At 45.7% G+C, this 23,135-nt stretch overlaps 1 protein-coding gene across 1 annotated transcript in view; it reads right to left on the minus strand.

Moving 5' to 3' along the window:
• TMX3 (thioredoxin related transmembrane protein 3) overlaps positions 1–23,135 on the minus strand; it is a 210,833-nt gene that overhangs the window by 54,286 nt on the left and 133,412 nt on the right. Inside the window, exons 12-13 of the mRNA XM_078687512.1 lie at positions 14,624–14,677; positions 13,421–13,477 (exon numbers count right to left, since the gene is read on the minus strand). Of these exons, the coding sequence (XP_078543638.1) occupies positions 13,421–13,477; positions 14,624–14,677 (111 nt within the window). The remainder of the gene's footprint in view (positions 1–13,420; positions 13,478–14,623; positions 14,678–23,135) is intronic.

Genomic DNA, 23,135 nt, shown 5'->3' on the forward strand with positions numbered 1-23,135 from the left:
ATTATTTCATTATCTCATAGTTGAGTAACTTCAATTGCATGAGTTCAGGAAGGAAACAAAATCCTTATGTTTGATTTAAACACCTATAATGTTGCTCCACCTATAATAATCTAGCCCTCATACAGGGTGCACATGGCAATTGTCTTGCCTCCGATTTCGCTAGTAGATTTGTCGTCAGGGCAGCAAGGGACATGAATATTTCTAAGTTCACAGTTACAACTTCCACTTAAAACAACAAATGCTTTTCAATGTAGTGATGCAATCTGAAGTACTAAGGTGAAACACTTTCATGTGTTAAAAAAACAAAAACATAAAAAATGTATTTGAAGCAAAAACATTTTACATGATTTGTGTTGCAAAATTTACTTACGACATATTATCATGGCTCGGCTCGACACTTCGTTCCGTTATCTCATCGCTCTCCCTAATAAATTGACTTGCTCACATATACCTAGTCTACAGCAATACTGATTTGATGCCACTGTTGCTGCAGACGGCTGATAATGCCAGGTCAAGATTCGACTTAAAGTATTAGGATGGTGCCGCACCCCGTACCGCCCTCCTGAAGGTGGAGGAGCGTCGCCCCACCGCTCAAAATAAAAGATTAAATGACAATAACGTATCGTTATTATCATTTTATTTTTCCTAATGCAGTCCGTGGCTCTTTTTCCTGCTGGCGGGATGGCCAGAGCAGGGGAGGAGTGGTTTACACTCCCTAAGTGTGCATTGTGATTTGGCTGGCCCTCTTGGGCCGGCCAAACCGTCATGCACACTTTGCATGTTCCCCACCAGGCTGTAATGTACAGTCTGGTTGGGGAACATGCACAGGCTCACTGTCCCAGTCAGAGTGCCGAACCACTGCGTTCAGACCAATCACAATGCTGCATTACAGTGTTGTGATTGGCTTAGTGGAGCTTGGGAGCCCAGTGCTTCCTGCTGCCAGGACGGGACAGGAAGATGAAGCGGCCAGGGAGAGGCTCCGGCCGGCCGTTTCCAGGTAAGGGCTTTAAACTTTTTTTTATTCAGTTGCCAGATACGAGAGACCTCTCACGTCAAGAGAATTCATGGCTGGTCGTTTCAGTGGCTTGGATCTGGATGGAGTATGTCGCCATGTGTGCACTCTGCATAGCTGTTTGATATAGAGTTTCAGTGGCTCCACTGCTTATCCTATGAGAAATGGTCCTGTGCTTCTAAAGACCACATTTGCTGCTGGTCTCTTGGTGCCTGTCTGGCTTGGTGGGGTTCTGTCTTGTTCCCTGATCCATCAATCTTGTTGTATGGCTTAGGATGGGCAGCTTTATTCTCCTCTTGAATACTGCCCTTTCTTCCTTACATGGTTGAGGTGTGGCCCCTCTGTCAGCTGACATAATTGTGTGGTTGTAGGCTAATCGCAACAAAAGCCATGGCACTTTGGTGCATGTCTGAGCAAGAATTGGGACAAGGAAGGGGATGAGGATCTAACAGCTTTATTAATTACCACTTATCTTCATTTCTGATTCTTTATAGTTGATTTCTTAGGCTCGAAGCAACACATGCATGTTCTGTTAAGCATCCTGACTCAACCACTGTTCTTACTTTGTAATATACTAATGAACAAGTTACTTACCTTCGGTAACCATATATATGTAAGAGTCAGATAATAGTTGGAGATTCCTTACCTTAGAATTACCCCCAGGCATCCGACTGGATCCGGAGAAGTTTTCTTCAGCAGTACCACTGCACGTTGGTAGGTAGCGTCGGTCGACTCAGCATTTGCCATTGGCGTTGCGATTGTCGGAAGGACGTTGCGGTATCTACTTAGAAGCCGCCCGCGCGCTGATGTCAGTTCTTTACACGACATTCCACGACGGAAGCGCAGAGCCATGCAAGACACTGACCACTAGTGCACAATACTAGGGAGTCCTTTGCTCTAGAAGTCAGTTTGCAGAACGGGGAGGAAGGGTGGGGGGGTAAGGAATCTATACCCAATATATATGTCTCTTACAGATATATCGTTACCAAAGGTAAGTAACTTGTTCATCTAGAAGAGACTATTCATTATAGATTGCTTACCTTAGAATAGATACCCCGGCAATACCAACCCCGGAGGTGGGTTTCCGAACCAAGTTCACACCAGAAAGTCCTGGAGAACTAAACGAACAAAGAAGCCGTCTCTCCAGACTTGGCTATCCGAGTAGTAATGTTTAGTGAACTTGTGCAATGATGCTCACATGGCTGCCTGGCAGATGTGACTGAGGGGGGACTCCACATCCCAAAGCAGTAGTGGCTGCCATCACCCTGGTGGAATGGGCGCGCAACCCTACTAGAGGCTCCTTTTTCGGCCAGGAATAACATATTTTTTTTTTTTCAGAACAAAAGGAATAACATATTTTAATGCATAGAAAGACCCATCAAGAGATGGTTTGTTTTTGCACAGCCCAACCCTTCTTGGCGCCCACATAGCCAACAAAGAGCTACTCATCCACCCGGAATGGTTTTGTGCGATCCAGATAAAATGATAGCGCATGTTTTGGATCCAGACGGTGGAGCCTCTCCTCTTTAGAATGAGCGGGGGCGGAAAGAAGGTGGGCAAAGCGATAGTCTGTCCTATGTGGAAAGAGGTAACCACTTTGGAAAGGAGGTTTAGAAGAAAGAGTCTGACGCTCACTCAACCTGCGAGCAGAGGTGATGGCAAATAGAAAAGCAGTCTTAAGGTCAAGAGTCTGAGAGGACAATTATGCAGTTGTTTGAAAGGAGCACACATAAGATAAGTTAAGACCACAATTCAAGTCCCACTGGGGCATTACGAAAGGAATAGGAGGAAAGAGGGGAATAATGCCCTTAAGAAATCTATTTACAATAGTGGACTTGAAAAGAGATGGCTGATCAGGAGGCGAAGAAAGGCAGAAATATAGCATTTAAGGGTGCCCAGAGCAGAGCCCTGCTGGGCCAAAGAAAGTATGAACAGGAGAACCTCTGAAAGAGAGGCAGAAAGGGGAACTACAGCCTTTGCTGTGCACCATGCCACAAATGTGTTCCATCTACAAGCATACACTATTTCAGTGGCGGGTCGCCTGGCTGCCAAGATGACATTACAGACTTCGGGAGGAAGGTCGAAAGCTGTCAACTGTCGCCGCTCATTCTCCACGCAAGGAGGTGGAGACTGGACAGGTTCAGGTGGAGGTACGTTCCCTGCTGCTGCGGCAGGAGTTCCTTCCGAAGAGGCAGTCTGATCAGAGGATCGATGGCCATGTTCAAGAGCTTGGGATACCAGACACTTCATGCTCAGTCCAGCGCCACAAGGATGAATTGGGCCCGGTCGCGCTTGATCTTCTTCAGTACTCTGGGCAGAAGTGGTACAGGCGGAAAGGTGTACAGAAGACTGCAATCCCACTGGCGACGAAAAGCGTTGCCGAGCGAGTGCCGCTTTGGAAATTCCAACGCGCAGAACTGCTGACATTGCGCGTTTTCTACAGTGCCGAACAGATCTAACCAATGCTCTCTCACTGCTTAAAGAGACCTTGCACCACTTCTGAGTGAAGACGCAATACGTGATCCATCACGCACCGGCGGCTGAGTTAGTCGGCCCTGGCGTTCAGGGAACCTGTCAGGTGTTGAACCACCAGGGATATGCCCTGATGTTCCAGCCACGTCCAGAGGAGGATAGCCTCTTGACATAGGGGCCATGACCCCACCCTGCCCTGTTTGTTGCAGTACCACATGGCGGTGGTATTGTCCATGAACACCTGCCCCACTCTTCCCTTGACAGAAGGAAGGACTGCTTTCAGTGGAAGACTGATTGCCCGGAGCTCCAGAAGGTTGATGTGGAGCCGGGACTCCCCGGAGACCAGATGCCTCTGATCTCCGCCTCTCCCATGTGGCCGCCCCAGCCCAGAAGTGATGCATCTGTCACACCCGTGGAGTCTGGTTGGGGAAGGAAGAGGGATCTGCCGTTGACCCAATCCTGGTTCGTTAGCCACCACTGCAATTGGTGTGCAGTGCCCTCCAGGATCCGGATGACATCGGAAAGATTCCCCTAATGCTGCGGCCACTGCAGAGCCAGCATATGCCACATGGCATGCTCTGCCAGCAGGATGCAGGAGGCCATGAGGCCCAGCAGCCTCAGAGTAATTCTTGCCGAAATCCGGGATAGAGCCGAAAACATTGGTACCATAGCCCAAATATCCCCGACTCGCTGGTCGGGAGGATAAGCCAGAAACTGCGCTGTATCCAAAACTGCTCCGATGAAAAGGATCTTCTGAGAGGGAATCAGGTGTGACTTTGGCACATTGATAGTGAACCCCAGCGAATGCATGAGGTCCGCCATAGTCTGGAGGTGGGAGAAGACAGCCTGGGGTGAGCCGGACTTCAACAACCAGTCATTGAGATAGGGGAAGACTGGAACCCCTGATCTATGCAGATGAGCTGCGACCACCGCCATCACTTTTGTGAACACCCGAGGGCCGCTGGTAAGGCCAAAGGTGAGCACGGTAAACTGAAAATGCTCATGGCCTACCATGTACCGTAGGTAACGCCTGTGGGCTGGCAGGACGGGGATGGGCAAATAAACATCCTGCAAGTCCAACGCTACCATCCACTCTCCAGGGTCGAAGGCAGACAGGACCTGCGCTAATGTCAACATTTTTAAATTCTCCTTCTGAGGAAGCAGTTGACGCCCCTGAGATCCAAGATAGGACGCAGGCCTTTGTCCTTTTGGGCACCAGGAAGTAGCGGGAGTAAAAACCACGACCTACTTCTGGGACAGAGACTCTCTCGATAGCTCCCTTGGCCAAGAGAGCCGTAACTTCCTGACGGAGAAGAGCCAAGTGATCCTCTGACATGCAACGGAGTGTTGGTGGCATGTAGCGAGCGGTAGTCTCGAAGAGGAGGGATTAGCCCCTTCGGACTATCTGCAAAACTCACCTGTCCGACGTGATGATGTGCCAGTGGGGGAGGTGATGGCGGATCCTGCCGCCCACTGGCAACTGGTGGCCCTGAAATGTCAGACTAAGAAGGCTTAGAGACTGCTGAAGAGGGGGCACTGGTGGACTGGCCCCCCCACTGGTCCTCAGACCCACGGCGTTGAGTCCCATGTCCCCAGCCGCCAAAGGCTTGGTAGCTTGCACCGGCCAGCAGCCCTGGGTGGAACGTGGGGGGACTCCCCTTCCGTAGCCACGAAAGGCAGACTTCACAGGACGAGAGGTGACAGCGAGGACCAAGGATCTGGCCTTAGCTCTAGAATCCTTGAAGCGCTCGAGCGCATGATCCACGTTGTCGCCAAACAGACGATGGCCATCACAGGGCATGTCCAAAAGAGATGATTGGACATCCCTAGAAAAGCCAGTGGATCTCAGCCAGGCGTATCGTCTTGGGGCTACGGACATAGAAATCGTTCTACCCAGCGAGTCGGCGGTGTCTAGCGCACAGCGGATGGCGAACTTTGATGCATCTCTCCCCTCTGCAACTGCACAGGAGTGTGAAACCCGGGCCTCCTCTGGACACTGCGGCAGCACCTGCGCAACCGTATCCCACACAGAGTGGGTGTAACGGCCCAAGAGACATGCGGTGTTCACTGACCACAGTCCTAAGCTGGTGGAAGAAAACATCTTCCCAAGATGGTCCAGCTTCTTGGATTCCCTATCTGGGGGAGAAGTAGGGAACATGCCTTTAGATTTTGAGGCTTGGACCACCAAGCTCCTGGGGGTAGGGTGTTGGGAGAGGAAAATGGGGTCCGCCCCAAGTCCCCGGAGCCCAAAGGCGTGCAAGCGGCATTAGGCTGCCCAAAGATGGAGTGGAGGTCTTCGTAATAGGCACTAAGTGGGCAGGGGACACTCCGGCTCCTGGGAAGGGAGGGAAACTGGGAGCAGTCCCAGTAGGCCCCGCGGGCGGAGCCGACGGACGGGGATAAGGCGAAGAGCGACGGCGCTTCTTCGCCTTCATCTTACCCGAAGACTTGGATGAGGAGTGATGGTGGTGACTCTGCACCCGGTCCCGCGACCTCCCTCTCAACCGAGATTGAGCGGTGGTGAGCCGAGAGTTGGAGCACCACTTTGGGTCGTGGTCACGCTCCAGGCATCAAAGGCATACGAGGTGCAGATCAGTGACCGACATCAGCTTGTGACAAGAGACACATGGCTTGCAGCCTGTCCGCCAATGTGACATCCCTGCGTGCACCAGTAGTCTAACACCTCGAAAAAGATGTTGACAAAAAGTCAAACAACACTAGTCAAAAAATGAGTAAGGGTATCACTCTCTCTGAATCTGCGCTGGCTGGCGCAGAAAAAGAAAGGACTGATGTCAGCGCTCAGTGGCGGCGTCTCAGTAGATACAGCGACATCATTCCGGCGATCACAACGCCAATGACTAACGTGGAGTCGACTGAAGCCACCTACCGACGCGCAGGGGTACTGCTGAAGAAAAATCTCCGGATCCAGTCTGACGCCTGGGGGTAATTCTAAGGTAAGGAATCTATAACTAATAATCTCTTTCAGATACACTGTTACCTTACTCTATGTGTAACAATGTCCCACGTAATAAAACAACATGGCTAATTTTTTTGGTCATTGAGGAGCTCCACCATCCAAGTGTAGAGTGTCTATATTCCTTGCAGTAGCCGAAGGGAATCTACTTAAACGTTTAGCAAAATGAGCCTCCCATCCATTCGAGCTTTTCTTAAAGTAAAACAGGTATGATGGCTACAAATTAAAATTAACTAATCTTCGACCCTTAAAAGTGTTAAACCTATGGTTAAGCAATCTCTAAAACCAAAATACGAAGATCCACATGGTTGTAAAACATGGCGAGTTACCTTTGCCCGAGTAGAAAAAAACCTAAAATTCTGATAACCAGCAACAGTACATGGAGTCTACCTTTCAAGGAGCTTACGGAGTAATACAATAGCAGCACTTTTGGAGAGAAACATGATGGAAATGACAAACTTCTACCAGCTTTTTTGATCGACAGAGTGGAACAGATCAGAGGTGGCAAACAAACTTGAATGTTGAGGAATCTTGAATCATGCCACATATTACATTTGGAAACACTGAGCCCATAGAGGCTGAATACAAAATAGGGTTAAAGGGATATGATAGTTACTAGAATAAACTAACCATAACTCACATCCCCGTCATGCACTGCTTACGACCTTATGACATCACTCATGACACACTGAAGTACATCAATGACCCCATCACCCACTGGCAGGACTACCATTTAAGCGCCGCAGGTGTGGCATGAAACTCTGCTGCTGTTCCTCCCTGATACCAGTGAGCAAGGGCTAAGGAAGCCCGAAACATGTTTGGTTTACCTGCGGATTTACCGGCGCTGTGGAAGCGATCCTGATTTTCCCTGTAACTTGCTGATTAAAAAGGTATGAAACAAGCACATGTGTGGTGCCTCAATGGCGGTGCAGTTTTTTCATATGGATGTGTAGCGGCCTTGGCCAGGTCGCGAGGCACCCCGCTGTGGACGAGCAGCTCCAGTGCGCTAAGAAACTATCAGCGTCCAGGAAACGGCGTGACCAATTTGGCAAGATCACGAGCAGGGTCCCAGCCTTGCCATTCACAGCAACCTACTACAGGTTTTTAAAGGACATTGGGAGACACTTTGGCACTCCCCCATGGATCATATTCAAACAGAAAACTACTAATACCAGCATGCAGTTGTGACGCACGCCCACTGGGCGGGACTACCATTTAAGCGCCGCAGGTGCGGCGTGAAACTCTGCTGCTGTTCCTCCCTGATACCAGTAAGAAAGGGCTGAGGAAGCCAGAAACAGGTTTGGTTTACCTGCTGGTTTACCGGCGCTGTGGAAGCGAACCTGATTTTCCCTGCAACTTGCTGATTAAAAAGGTTTGAAACACGCACGTGTGTGGTGCCTCAACGGCAGTGCAGTTTTCATATAGATATAAATATATATATCACTGAAAAGAGTTTAAAGCTGGGTCAGTGGAAGGTCCACGAACCAGAGTTGGTGGATATCTGCATTCTAAGGGTCCAGATATCTATATATATTTACCACTTTCAAGGCTACCCAAAAAACTCCCCACTAATTTCTCTGAAACTACTGAATGGATTTACACTAAGTCAAGCAAAAACACTTGTTATTGTAAAGTTCTACTTTCATGCCATGTTTGGTGTAATACTGTTCAGATGCGTTTTCTGTATGGGACAAAAAAAACTGTGGGTAAAAAATTATGGGTAAAAAATTATGAACTGTCTGTCACATGCTATACTCGTGCTTGACGTATCTCCACAGAACTTGCTATGTCGAACTGAAATGGATGAATGTTTAAATTGGTAAGTTCATCCAGATCCATTGAATGACGCTAAAGTTATTAGGAAAAACAAAAATACCTTTTGAATGGAAAATCTGACCTAAATATAACTACACAGACCCTACTGCTGCCTCATTACCGTATATGTATACATGAAATGCATGAGTGCTTTTATTGAACAGAGTGTATGCTATAAAAACCTATATAATTCCCAAGGAATTGTGAAATATGATGAACATCTGTTAAATGTCCATGAACTAGTGATTTTATCACGACAGCTCTTAAATCACTCTGCAAAGCTTTATCACTGTTTAGATACAAGATTATGTGGCAAGGTCACCTAAATTATTAGCAAAAATGCAAATTATACGGCATATTCTTTGCCAAGAGTTCATGCTATTGAAACAATAAAACTAAAAGGGGATGTGAATATAATAGAGTTACAAAACCAGAGCCAATGGATAAATGCATGATAATGCCAGTGAAGCTCTATTGATAAGGCCCGCTTTGTAACAGAAACAGAGAAGAAAATGTATGCAAAGAATATAAACAAGGAATTGCTGAGATTGTGTTGGGAGGGAAGTCACCTTTATGACTTTGGAGAGCTGTGTAGCCCGCTGTGTGTCTTTTTTCTATTGGCATTGGTTTTTAAGGTTTCGCCTGGGGCCGGAGCTCCTAGCTCCGCCCAGGAGAAATCTTATGTCTCTCCAGTGTGGGGCTTAGTCCCGCCTCTGCTTCCATTGGCTAGCTCCATAAATGGAGGCTAGCCATTGGAACAGAGATCTGTCCGTCATGGCCGGACCAGATTCGTGGGTGTTCCCGAGATTTTTTCCCTCTCCGCCTCTGCGATGTCGTCATTGCAGCGGTGGGTGTTTCCTTTTTTGTTTTTTTTGGTCGCCATGTTTTTCTCATTTGGAATTGGCTTTTGCAGGAGTCGGCTGGAGCGCCGGAGGAAGTCCAGGTGAGTGCTTGCAGTTTAGTGTTTTTTACTTTCACGGGGAGGTATCCCGGTTTCCTGCACTGGCCTACCCGCGTGTGCCCGTTCCTGCCCCCCGTCCCGCTGTTCGTGTTCCCGCCCCCCTCCCGCTGTCCGTTCCCCGCCCGCAGCTCTCCTCCGTCCCGCTCCCCCCCACCTCCCTCCGCCCGCAGCTCTCCTCTGTCACTGCCTCCTTGAGTGCTGCGGTGTGGGGTGCTTGTTTAAACTATGCACTGATCTGATAAATCCCCAATTGCAATCTCTCACTCTGGACGTTAATCCTTTATATTTGCACATCCACCGTTTTGCACAGCAACATTTATGCTCCTCTGGAAAGTGTTATTTGTGCATTTCTTTGCACTTGTGCGAAATGGCTTGCTTTCTGCTTCTTAATCGTGCAGTGCTTCCTTGCCGAGCCCTGTAGGTGGCTGTGCTTGTTGAAAACTCCCTTTTCAAGAAATAAACGTCCACGTCACTTGTTCTGCGGATGAATCCTGATGTTGGGAGGGGCCCTGCGTTTTCAATCAATACGGGAACATCGGGTTGAAGAATAAGCAAGACCGGCCCAGGAGTTGTTTTCTCACCGGCTGCTTTTCTAAGGGCTGACTTGTCCGACCCATTCTTGGCCTGAGTAGGGGCATCGCCCGGGTGAGCCCGCCATGAAGAGGCCCCAGGAATGCCCAGAGTTTTCCAGCCGCTAGCGAGCACATTTTCCAAAAGTGGTTCACCTACGTTCACTCCTCCCTCTTTGAGGTAAGAGTACCACCCTGCGAGAAAGGAGGCTCCTTAAACAGGGCATTCATGCCCCTGGCACAGCGCCTAGATTCCGGACCCCACCTGGGTAAACATGTTTGTTTCCGCTAATGAAGTTTAGCCTGAGAGAACATGTGGGGTTTTACACTTACAATGGTCATTTCTATATCTTTTGTTTCTATATTATTTTTTGTTTTTTTGTTCTTGGAAGAAGACTTGTCATGTAGTTGCTCTGCCATGACGTTGCAGTGTCCTGCTGAATGTCATGTTCTGCTTGATTCAGGAGTTTCCAATGACACCTGTGGGCTCCCCACAGCCTGTGTGTGTCCTGGTGGCTTTGCAGTCTGTAATGCCCAATAAATCTTTTGTAGTGTGCCCGTCCCCCCTCCCGCTGTCCGTGTGCTCGCCCCCTCCCGCTGTCCGTGAGTGCTTTGTGTGGTCAGGCGATCCTCTGTATCTGTGAATGTTTTGTAGTGTGCCCGTCCCCCCTCCCGCTGTCCGTGTGCCCGCCCCCCTCCCGCTGTCCGTGTGCCCGCCCCCCTCCCGCTGTCCGTGAGTGCTTTGTGTGGTCAGGCGATCCTCTGTTTGTATCTGCAAATGTTCCCTGACCTCCATGGTGGTTTAGAAACTTAAGCAGGTGATGCTGCTTGTGTTTTCTCTAGGACTTGTTTTGCTTACCGATGCAGTGTGTTTATAGTAGGTTTAGATTGTTTGCACACCGCATCATTTGATCCAGTGTCAGCAGGGCGTTTACCTGACGCAGGAATGTTTGGGACATCATTTATTTTATTTTATTTTGTACCACCTAGGGAAAGGCATATACTGAAGTAAAGGGATTGGAATTGTATAGCTTTTTAGGAGCAACTAGAAAAGGAGCTGCAACTCAGTTGGTGTAATGCATAACCTGCTACCCATTTTGTTGTACATATCTCGTAAACTTCAAGTTTTGAGCCATGGCCACAGCTTGTTACACAAACACTGCTAGGCCAGTGTTGAAGCAGGGCAGATTGTGCACCCTAAGGGAAATATTGGAATCCATCTTGTGAGTCCGGGTTCGCTTTTGTGGGCAGCATTGGGGGTGGGGGGGGGGGTTAGTGATGGAGTAACTATTGTGCACTCTTGCAGATGGTCCTAAATCGGGATCAAGGACTGCTGGAGCTGGTCCGACCACCTCGAAGGCACACAAACTAGAGCTGGTTTCCTATGTCGTCTCTACTCTTGGATCTCTCCCAGACAACGTCTGCTTCCCTGCTTTTTGTATGGTTTGCCTTGACTTAAGTTCCTGCAGGGCACCTTAGTTGTATATGTCGAATCCTTCTACAGAAAAGAAATTACCATAGTCTTGCTAATATACTAAATTGGCCATGAAATATGTGTACACTTATTGAGTTGTTGGGAGGGGGGGGCGTCTGTACTATTAAAATGCACTGGTAAGCCCACTGACCTGCTCGTATCGGTTTGTTCTGAAGCTCTGTGGGCAGTTGAATTTGGAAGCCAATGAATACCATCTTCAGTTGGGGGGGGGGGGGTAGTTTGGTATTAACTTTCACTATTTCTGCAGGTGAAATACTATTTGTTCTCAATAAGCAATCTTCGGAAGTAATGTCCCGTGTCCCAAGTGCTTGAACTGATTGAGTTACATAGAAGGATCAGTAATCACCCACTTCATGTGTTTCATCAAGGTATGGTTGTAATTTGAAACGCTTTAGTTGTGTTTTTTTTTTTTTGGGGTGGGGGCAATTTATAGACAGCAGTGTGAGTCTTCTAGGGAGAGCATGGTGTGTGGGAGAGCATGGTGTCTGAGAGGCAGCAGTGTGCGAGAGACAGCAGTGTGAGAGACCTTTTATTTATGTTTTGGTTTTTGAAACATAAATAAAACGCAATGTTATCTGCAATATCATTAGCTCAAACTCGCGTAAATACGCGACCTATTGCATTGCAAATGCTATAGGTCTCGCATTTGCGAGAGATTAACCTATTGGCATTGTAAATGACAATGCCATTTATTTATTTATTTTCAAAACCAACACATAAATAAAATTTTTGTCATTTACAATGCCAATAGCTCAAACTTTTCAAAAGGCGAAACCATTGCATTGTAAATGCTTGTTTTTACTTGTTACATATATATTGCATATGCAGATGCTAAGAGTGAAATATGCTGCTTATCATCATTGAGTGTGGGGATTGGCCCTTATTCACGAGTGGCAAAGCATCATGGTGCCCCTCCCTGCCTTCAATAATGGTAATAAATAGCAAATCGCACTCAGAGGAACTGCATCTATGGTTAATGCTACGCCATTGTTTCACATGCAGCATTTATAAACAAGCTAGATAACCAGGACCTAAGGGGTTACATACAGTGAGAGAAAATCAAAATAAATGGACCTTGTGATTATTAACAATATGTGCGCCCCCAGTTGTTTTCTTCACTAAAGAACATAAAATAGTGAGGCATAAGTCCGTTATGCTCTACTGTGGTAACACCTTTTTACCGTAGTATTACATATGTAAATCTGTGCTTATTAGCACAGTTGTTTAAAATGAAATGGCGTTAGGCCACATTTTTTTTTACCGGCACGGTATACATATGTGGATTTTTAAGTGTATGCACAACCCTTTGCTGGACATCCGCACACTGGACTACTGTAACTTTCTTGCACTGTAGACACCCCCATACATAGTCTCTTGATAGGAGACTTGGGCTGTCAGCCCATGTTCAGGATAAGCGAAAAATGCACAGGTGGCCCCTGACTTTCTGTGGAGGACTGACTACTATGAGTGACAGGACCTTGAGCTTTGACGTATTTAAGAGCCCACTAGCCAGTGTGAGTGACAACATGGCCTGGAGGTTTGTGTGGGGATTTGAACCAATCATACATAATCAAACAGGTGCACACCTTCTCAGCCAGAGAGGAAAATACTTCTTAATTATTACCCGTGACAGGGACGGACCATAGCCTTCACTCTTCTGGAATCACGGATGTTCAGTTTAACTAAGCACATGCGAAACAGTGGTTACGGCCTTTTTGTTTGGGATGGAATGATATCAATCTGTCAAATCGTGAACTCAGTTGCCCACAGAAGCATGACTTGCACGTGTTGCTTATTTTCAGCCGGAACCCCCCTTGACTTGTCCCCAAAGTGCTTTCCTTAAAGTGTGCCAATCCAAGTTGAATGGTAAGGCAGTATGCAACTTTGTGCCATGTCGTTTGTTCCAACATTATCAGCACTGAATAATGTGACACATTTTCTTAGGTCACCAGTGGGACTTCATTGAAAAATTAAAGCTGGAGTACTATAGTCAGATTTGCCAAGTAAGTGCATATTGAGACCCACTTGTATTGAGCAGCCCTAGAGTTCTGAATGCACGTATTCTAATCTGGCCCAAGACCTTAGAAACCAAGCCCACTAGTAAATACATTAGTTCACTTACTCCATCAACAAACTGTTAATATATTCACTTCCATCCATATGTCCAAACTGAAAGTCTCTGTAAAACAAAGCAAACCCAGAGAAAAATTACTCATTCACCTCCACAGTACTTTGAGAAGCCTAACGCAACTTACACATTACTATAATAGCTGCATTTTAGGGCACATTATCCTTTCTTCCACATACATAAATTTGGCAAGTACTACACATTATCAGATTACATTTCATAGCATTTGCTTCGAACATTTTGCGATCATTATGAGAGATACAGACAGGAAAGTAGGGAGCGTAAGATGGGGAACGAGAAAGGGTGTACAAAAGTCGTATATTTTTGCAGTGAAAATTATTCAAACCTTTGCCCAAGTCAAATGAGATATCAGAAGTCGGCCGTTTGGGAACCAAATAACTGCAAGACATTTCCTACTCAAACCGGTCTCATTGTGAATCATTTATTTACTATTTTTGCATCATGTGAATTTCTCTGATTTTGCAAGTGTAGTTTGTTTCGGGTGGGAGTGGGGTAAAAAATGTTCATGCGCATCTTATACATAGTGTTTTTTTTAAGGTGGGTATTGGGACATCTGGAAGGTGAGGGGTCTTGAAGGTGATGGGTCTTAAAAGTTCTGGAGAGCTTTTCTCTTCAGGCAGTTCGGACAAGGGGAAAAGATAGCATACCGGTCTTCAACCACATGTACAGGCTGTCCTTTTGGCCAAGTCTTCCTTTGAATAGTTTCGTTTCTCGTAACATCACAGTATGCGGCTCAGTCACTTTGAATTAGTCATACTAGCCGCATTCCTCAGCATAGGTGTGTTATTTACACCTGTACAATGACTGGTTCAAGAAGATCGATATATTTTGCATTCCTCCACACAATTGTAAGTATGCTTCACAATCTAAATGGCTTAATGGTGCAGGAAAAGCGCTTATTGGTTTTCCTGTTGTGAATTTAACACAGAATGCCTGTTCATTGTCTAATAAAATGTAAGAATCGGCTTTTGCCTACTTCCATCTAATGGACAAACAGTGTCAGGTCCATTGAACCTTTCGAATGAAAATCAGCCTAAAAAGAAAATGACTAGAGGGAGAGGGCAGGCCTGGGGAAATATGAGGGCACCCCACAACTGGTCCATTTCAAAATGGCAATCAAAGAATTACAACTTTGGGGGGGATGAGAGATTAATCTCCTGGTTGTACAATACATACCTGTGAAAATGGTCCCTGTAATCTTTGGCAACTTCCTGAACAATGGACTTTAGCCTAAAAAAATAAAAAAAAAAACAGACAAATATAACTTTTACTTGGGAATTAAATCTCACTCAAATGTTTCACATGCGCTTCATCCTCTCTTACATAGGCCAACTGACTTGCATGGCCAAGGATTTTGAGAATGCACACCATTTTGAATCACATATGGAAAAATCAGATAGTGTGAGTAACGCGTCACACTGCAGCATATATTTACATGTGCTACTACTGTTGGTCCCTTGGAACTGTGCCCTAATAAAAGGCACAATGAATCAATCTGAGTGCCGGGGGAACAGGGATAAACCTGAGATTTAAAGAATATCCATAAACATGAGATATCTAAAATTAACAAGATAACTACCAATATACTAATGAGAACAGATACTGAAAAAAACTGTTAGGTGGGTTTGTTCAATTAATATAAGTAAGCAAGAGGTTTAATGTCTGGAAATCTGCAGAACCGAGATGGTCTCGTATATTGGTTTTAATAAACTGTGCAAAATCAACTATTACATATCAAATCCTCTTCCCAATTTCAAGCTCTTGTCTCTGTGGGAAACTTGAGGACATCTAGTCCACCGAACCCTGAAAGCAGCTCAGAGGGAACAGCGCCCACTTTTCTGATGGACACACAAACGATGCACTAATTTACTTCTTCTTCTTCCTGTTGGGAACACCAAAGTATTAGAATATTTTGCGATCAGCATTATTGCGGACAAATTGTTCAATTACTTCATTTATGACATATCATTTGTATGAAAATATTTAAGCGCAAAATATTATTGAAACTGTGTTTTGACCTATACTTTTAGGAGGGTATACAACAACACTCCCCATTTTTCTTTGCCACTCCCTCTCTGATTAGGTCACGCCTACCAGACGGCGCAAGCTGCTTGGTTGCAAAAGACTACAGTGGACCCGTCAAGACCTTACAGTGACTTACAGCCCACCAATTGCTCACCAATGGGTTGGATTTACTGTCAGTCTCGTTTGCTTGCTTCTAATTTAATATTTTTACTTGTCCCAGTATGTCCATTTCATGTTCGTCTGTCCCCTGGAGCATGGCCTCTTTACCACATCTGCCATCTATCCTTCCACAGCTCACACTTCGGGAACTACACTTTTATTTTTTGCTTAAACACTTCATGAGTGCATGCATTTTCCAGCTCTCTCCCTCATGTGCTTCTCTCCCCCGCACTGTTACTATTGTGTTGCAAGCTCTCGCTCATGTGGTTCTCTTCCACCCCCTTCTGTTTCTCTCCCTCTTGTGTTGCTTCTTCCCCCCTAGTCCCACTCTGTTGCTTTTCCCCACCTGCCTCTACATCACCCATTTTATTTTTTTTATATATATATTTTTTAATGTTTTTGCGTAAGACCAGGCAGAAAATGGCACTAGCTTGCTGACTTTTTTTAAAGCGATTTTGCCCAATTTCTTTTACATTTGTTTTTAATTGACTGATCCATCAGTGATCAGTAAATAAAAAATAAAAAAAATGGCCCCTGCGTTACTTTGCTGGCATGTATGTATAATGACGTATAGGCAGGCACACGTCATCATGTGAGAGGCCACAAAAATGAAGAGGCTGCGTCCTTGAGCCTTTTGCTTTTGGACTTGCTGCACAGCATTGCCAAATGGCATTTGCAAAGCCAATAGGTCCAAAAGGCTCAATTTATTGCCTTCTGCAATGCTTGTTTTGCCTTTTGGGGTTGATATCTGTCACTTTCCGGCCTCTCAGGTCTGTAAACCTCTCTGTTTGTGTTTTTCCCCATTGCGCCTCTGTTGCTTTGCTTCTGGTGCATAAAGAAAGTAAATGGATTAACTTACTTGCCCAGCTGATGATTTGTTAGTCTGCTTTCAACTTCTACTGTGTATATTAAAATAAAAGGTGTCATACATTATACTGCCCACGGTCTACACTGCTCGTGTTGGTGCCAGGCGCCAGATAACCGAGTCCTGCACTGGTGCACTCTTTGAAGGCAACTCGCACTTGTATATTACATTACATATATATCACCGATAAGAAATATATAACTTCATTATGGTGTTTTTGTTTCCTGATCCATTTCAGCCATCAATTACATCAACAGCACATGAAGCTCAACTGGATAATTCCACGCAGAACTTATTTTGATGTTTTTAGGAAAAAGATTTGTAACTTGTGCTGCAATTACAAGGTATGTTTGTAGGCAGCTCTCTGTCAGGGTACCATGGAAATGCTTTGGTTTTTTGATTTATGACAAAGGATTACATTGTTAAAATTATATTTTAAGAAAGCTACATTAAAGACCTAATCAACAATGCATAAAATATGGTAGGCCATTATTTTTGTGTTCTTAATCTCAAAAATCACAAAATACACCGCATTTTGGGATACTCTAAACCGGTCTGAAGTGTTTCAATACACAAGAATGAAAATACTGGAAGAAAATCCTAAATCATATTTATACCAGTTGCTTTATCAGGATGACGTCAATTGTTTCCCTTTATCTACAAAGTGAACTTGAAATTCTCAACCAATTGAGGAATATCATCAGGTCTGGAGAAATAAATTTAGTTTGAACACACCTTGATTTTGTATTTTCAATTTCATATTATTCTCCCAAGATCCACGAGTTGTATATAGAACTGATGCACTTTCGGAATATTAATGCACATCAGCTAGTATGCATCTTGTCTTTCATAAACTCTATCTGATCTCCTGCAATTTCAGATGACTCTACAGACCCGGTTATTCAGAGTCTCTAAAGGCCACGGTCTGTTCTTATTCATTCGCAGTGGTAAGTCAGAGGCTCCCAGCGGCAAGAAACACAACGACCATTTAAATACAATGGCAGAAATAAAACAAACAAGGGCTCGTAAATGGGTGCAGGAATAGAACGCAGATGTGTCAGTATGATCTAAAGCAGGGAAAGATAATGCACACCTTCCAAAAACCGCAAGGCCCCATACCCCTGTATGCGAGTCACAGGATGAGATGGAGACATCAACTGCTTCCTACAGGAAGGAGTAGAGGGTGGAATAGTGCGGAGTTCAATTGGTGCATTTGTGAAGTACATACCAGAGGTGGTCCAAAAAACTCCTAATTAATGGGGGATAAACTTTAAACTTTACTAATAAACTATATTGTGAGAAGTTGGCCTAGTATATGCTGTCCACTAATTAAAGTGGGCACCTTGCACCAGTCCAAACAACCCTTATGGTGATTTAAGAAGTCAAAGATGACCTTAGAAAGCTATCCAAGTGGTAGCCGTGGAGAGCAGCCTTCAAGCTTAGTCTTGAAGGAATGTTAAGCAGCTTGATTTACTAGAATGCAACCTTATAGTATTGGTTAAATGAAAGGAGAACCACACAGTTGTTGTAAAAATATGTATTTATTAATATGACACCATCTAGTAGGACACCATCTCCTACACGGAGATAATCACAAAGGACACAATATTTTAGCACAGAAATGTTAGTAAATAGCACTAATACACAAAGGGCCCAGGGGAGGGGGGACCAAACCATATGGTAAAATAGTGGTATAACAACCACGACTTGAGTCAAGACAGTGTCTAGAGGACCTCGAATTGCTGGAGGCCCAAGGAACCGCCCAAGGTGAGTAAGTAGGGACCCCCACGGAGGACGGGTGCAGTGTGGAAACAGGACTTCGTGCTCCGTACAATTCTATGTAAAGTCACGGTTGAAGTTTTAGAGTTTAAGGACCCTTCCCAGTGGACCTCGAAGAAATCCAGTGGAAGTTAGGAGGTTGGAGAGCCACCCCACCCGTGGATACCGTAGTACCAGAGTTACCCATCCCATGGGAGCCAGGTACATTGGTTTTGGAGTGGCGATGGAAACCAACGTCAATCTCAATGGAGGATTTCGAAGTAGAGCCACTGCTGGAACGAAGAAAAGTGTCTGTTGAAATCCAAAGGTGAATTCTGGTTCAAGAGTACATGAAGGCAGACGGGACAGAGTCTGGGTCATTAAAGAGTGACCAGGGGCTCGGTAGATGAAGGCCCACTGATGTTAGGTGTTTCAGGTAAGTTGAGGGGGTCCTGCAGCTATAGGGACCAGGAGATGTCAAGGATGACCAGGAGCCAGATAAGAGCTGTCCTACAAAGGATGTCGAGTGCTGAGGGGTGGGTGTCCGTCAGGAGCACGAACAAGCCTTGGCAAAGGCAACCCACGCAGAAGGTCAAGAAAGGTTACGGTTCGGACCAGCAAGGTCCAGGAGACTCACCAATCACAGGGGAGTCAGGGCAAGCCTGGAGTAACCGGGGGAGCCCAAGAAAAGAAAAGTTGAACCTCAAGTGGACTCACAGGCACAGGAGTCACGTGAGGACCTCAAGCAATTTAATTTCATTAAACAACAGCCCATGGAGCACTCGGTGCGAAGAGGCCGGAGTTCTTGGTAGGAATTTGTGCCAGAGGTTAGGGTTACTTGGAGCCCTGTGCACTTGTTCGGGAAACACCAACGAGCATATGCACTTGCAAATGAACGTGGTGCACAGGGGTACAGATATTGCAGCCCCCCACGAGGGATTCTGGCCTCAAACTTGGTAAGAGGGCAGCTGGGACCTCGAGGGACATAGGGACCCACTTCCTGTGTTGCTGAAACCTTTGGAGTTCGTAGCAGCTCAGGAGCAGCAGACCGGTCAGTCGTAATGTGGTGCCTGCAGATGCAGGGGAGTGACTCCTTCACCCCAAGGGAGATATCTTCGGTGGTCCTTGATGCTCCATAGGTCCTGAATGGAGCCTGTATGGTGCATGGGCACAGACGATGCTTTGGACAGAGAGACGAGGTCGGGCCCTAACGAAGTCCAGAGTGTCCAGGCAGGCAAAGGTCAGTGGTTTCTGATACAGAATCTTGTCCTGCTCTAAAGCGTACTCTGCCCTGAAAACAGCCCTCAAAAGAGAACCTAGGGATAGGGCTGAGGTCTCCCAATTATGGAAAATCTATAATTCATCGCTCCGTCAAAGGAAGATGGATCTAAGGGCGTAACACTGGGCCGCTTTACACAGCGCCTGCGAAACCAAAAATAGTACTGCTTTCTGGGAAGCTATTAATTCAACATTCCTGTCGGGCCCTAGAGAGTGCAATAAAATTGAAGTTGCGATCACTGAAACCGATTGGATAAACTACTTCTCGCAGATGTTTGCTTTAACGGTGGATTCAACCAGAAACCCAGGTATTTCCGGATCTGGAAGTTCATGTGTAATCCCAAACATACCATTTTTGGATTTCACTTTGGCCGAAGTAGAGCTAGCCCTGCTTGCAAGCAAAGGAGGAAAGGCCCCAGGCCCTGACGGGGTGCCTGTGGACTTTTATAAATTCAATATGGATCTATGGGCCCCGTTGTTACAGAGGGTACTGGAAGCTACTGGTAAGGTGGGTCTCCTGGGCTCTTGGTCGGAATCTATCTTGGTCCCGATCTTTAAAAAGCGAGACCGCAATAGTCCAACGTGCTACCGTCCCATCTCCTTGCTAGATTCGCTGGGAAAGGTGGTGGGCCGAATCTTGCTCCACCGCTTGCAATGCGGGACAGAGGAAAATAACATCATATCCGACCTCCAGTACGGTTTTAGAGACAGTTTTGGCACAGTTGAGCAGGTCCTAAACCTTTCGTTACTCAGAAGTAAATATGTTGACACGAAGGGTGGCAGACTCCACATGGCATACGTAGATCTTACTGCGGCGTTTGATTGCGTGGGCCATGTAAAACTATGGGACATCTTGACGCAAATGGGGATCGACCCCCTTCTTGTCAACTACCTATGAGAAATCTACTCAAATGCAAGTGCTAGAGTGAGATATGGACTGGGGGGCCAGCTATCCGCATCCTTTAAGGTGGAGCGGGGAGTCAGACAGGGCTGTGTCCTGGCTCCTTTTCTTTTCACACTATACACAAACGGCCTCGAATTAGCGATGCTGGAAGGGAGTCAGGACCTTCCTTTTGTAAAACATCGCCCTATCCCCGCACTACTATACGCGGATGACGCTGTTATTTTCGCTCGCACCCCTCAGGAACTGCAGCGCTCCTTAAACCGTTATAATGACTTCATGTCAAACTTGGACTTAAAAATTTATATAAAAAAGACTTATATCATGACATCTGGGAAGAAACTGAGTAATGGAAACAGCATCTACATAAACAATTCCAGGATTGACCACACTCCCACCTATCCCTACATGGGAGTGGTGATAGATGAAAAGGGCACATGGAAAAGGGCAATTGAGATCAGAAAACTGCAGTTTTTAAAAGCTACCATGGCCTTAGTAGCATTCACTCAGAGGCTTGGCAAAAGACCCGCCCAAGAGATGTTACGCATCTATCACGCTAAATGTGTTAGTACAGCTACAAACGGGGCAGGAGTCTGGGGACATGTCCATGCAGATTCTATCCAAAAGGTAGAAAACAGTTTCCTCAGATTCCTATTAGCTGTACCCGCAAGTACGTCAACCTTTAGCTGTCATCTAGAGCTGGGCGTATCCTACATCTCTGATATCATTCGGGTGCAACCAGTCCTGTTATGGCATCGTCTCTGGACATCCAATAAACTAACTTTAACCCAAGCCATTGCGACAGATTGCCTCAAATCAGAACAGGTTACAAAGATTCGATGGCTGGAATACGTTAGGAAGTTCCTCTTAGATGTGGAAATGGAGAGCTACTTTCATAATCCCCAAGATTTGATCAGGATCTCAAGAAAGTTTTTAAAGAACCTATGTCTAGCGCATTTAGCCGATCTCTGTTTTACTGCTGAAGCAAATAAAATTTCAGTTCAGCACTCATTATTAATCCAGACCACCTACTCGATCCAGCCCTACTTAACCCTGAAGCTAACTACTTTTGACTTATTCCTGCTGACCCGATTTAGATTAAACATCTTTCACCGACTTGTAACATTCCCAACACAAAACGATTGGTCCAAGCAGTTAATCCCTTGTCCGTGTGATGACTCCTCTTTACAATCACTTCTCCACGTGACCCTCTTCTACAAATTCTACACTGAACCTAGAAAGCGATGGCTGATCCAAATTTTAAAACTCCTGGGCCTTCGTCAATGTCGTCCTGCTCTTATGACGCTTCAGCTTTTGGAATCAGACTGCATTGCTACTAATATTGCAAGGTTCCTAAAATGTTGTATCCGACATAGAAAGAACCTGTAGATTAGGCTAACATGTAATTAGGAATTCTTTAACGATCACAATTTTAGCGCTATATTACCATGTGGTCTATTTCTTGGAGGGGTTATTTCATTTTGCACTTTACTGGCCACCCTAGAAGGTACGCAATGAACTGTTAACTTTGTACACTTCAGATAAACATTCGTACTTTTTTGCATATATCCGTAAAGCCCGATTTTATTCCTTGTATTCGCACAACCCGGAAAGCATGAAACCACCCCCTGAAGGTGACTACTAGCGTAATTTGCACATTGTGAATTTTAGAGAAAAATTGCACTTTAATGCGTAATTTGTTATGATTTTAATTGAGACTGCTTAAATGACTACAATTTTACCGTTACATTATCATGCGGCTCATTTCCTGGCGGGGACATTCTACTTTGCACTTTATTGGCCACTCATAGAAGGCATGCAACAAATTGTTTACTTTGTCCATCTTAGATAAACTCTTGTACTCTTTTGAATATAACTTCATGTATTTGCATAACCCGGAAAGCTAAAAACCTCCTTCTGTAGGTGACCACTAGCGTAATAATATGCATATTGTGAATTTTTCAGAAGAACTGCACTTAAATGCGTGATTTGCACAAGATGTTTTTTTACTAAGAACAAATTGTTACTATTGTAATTTGTTAGCTAAATCCACCTTTTACTCGTAGGAATGCAGCCTGGTTTGTGATGATTTTTAAATGTTTTTAACTGTGATTGCTTATATGGTTCTGCAAAGCATACCGAATAAAGCATATTTTGACCGACTTGTCCATGTCGAATCTAGGGTCCTAGAGCCAGGTAAGCCCTTTTGTACCCAAGGGAGAGGGTTCGACAGATTCAGGGGACCCTCCCACGGGAAGGTCTGGACAGGGGGGAGGTCACTCCCATGTCCTTTGTCCAGTTTCGCGGCAGAGCAGGAGCCAACGGCTCCCAGGACTGGTTTGAACTGGACTATGCACAGGGACATCAAATGTGCCCCTCATGCAGACTTTCAGTCGCTGTCAAGCACACCCACCCAGTCCTAATACTCTAAATACTGTCTGGGAGGTGGTCACACCTCCCTGTGACAGGAGGATGCCTATTGTTCTGCCTTCCCCTGCACGAGCGTGGCTCAGTAGCAGGAGGGTAGAAATGCATCTCTGGGCGGCAGCATCCATATTGTGCTGTCCGGGTCTACAAGTCTGGTACCGGGAACACCAGTCACTGGTGTGGGGGTATGATTCTAACATGTTTGATACCAAACACAATAGGGTTTGATTGAGCCACTTCAGAGTTAGTCAGTACACTGTTGCATAATGCCACTC

Source organism: Lissotriton helveticus, chromosome 4_1 (genome assembly GCF_964261635.1).
Source record: "Lissotriton helveticus chromosome 4_1, aLisHel1.1, whole genome shotgun sequence".
NCBI lineage: Eukaryota > Metazoa > Chordata > Amphibia > Caudata > Salamandridae > Lissotriton > Lissotriton helveticus.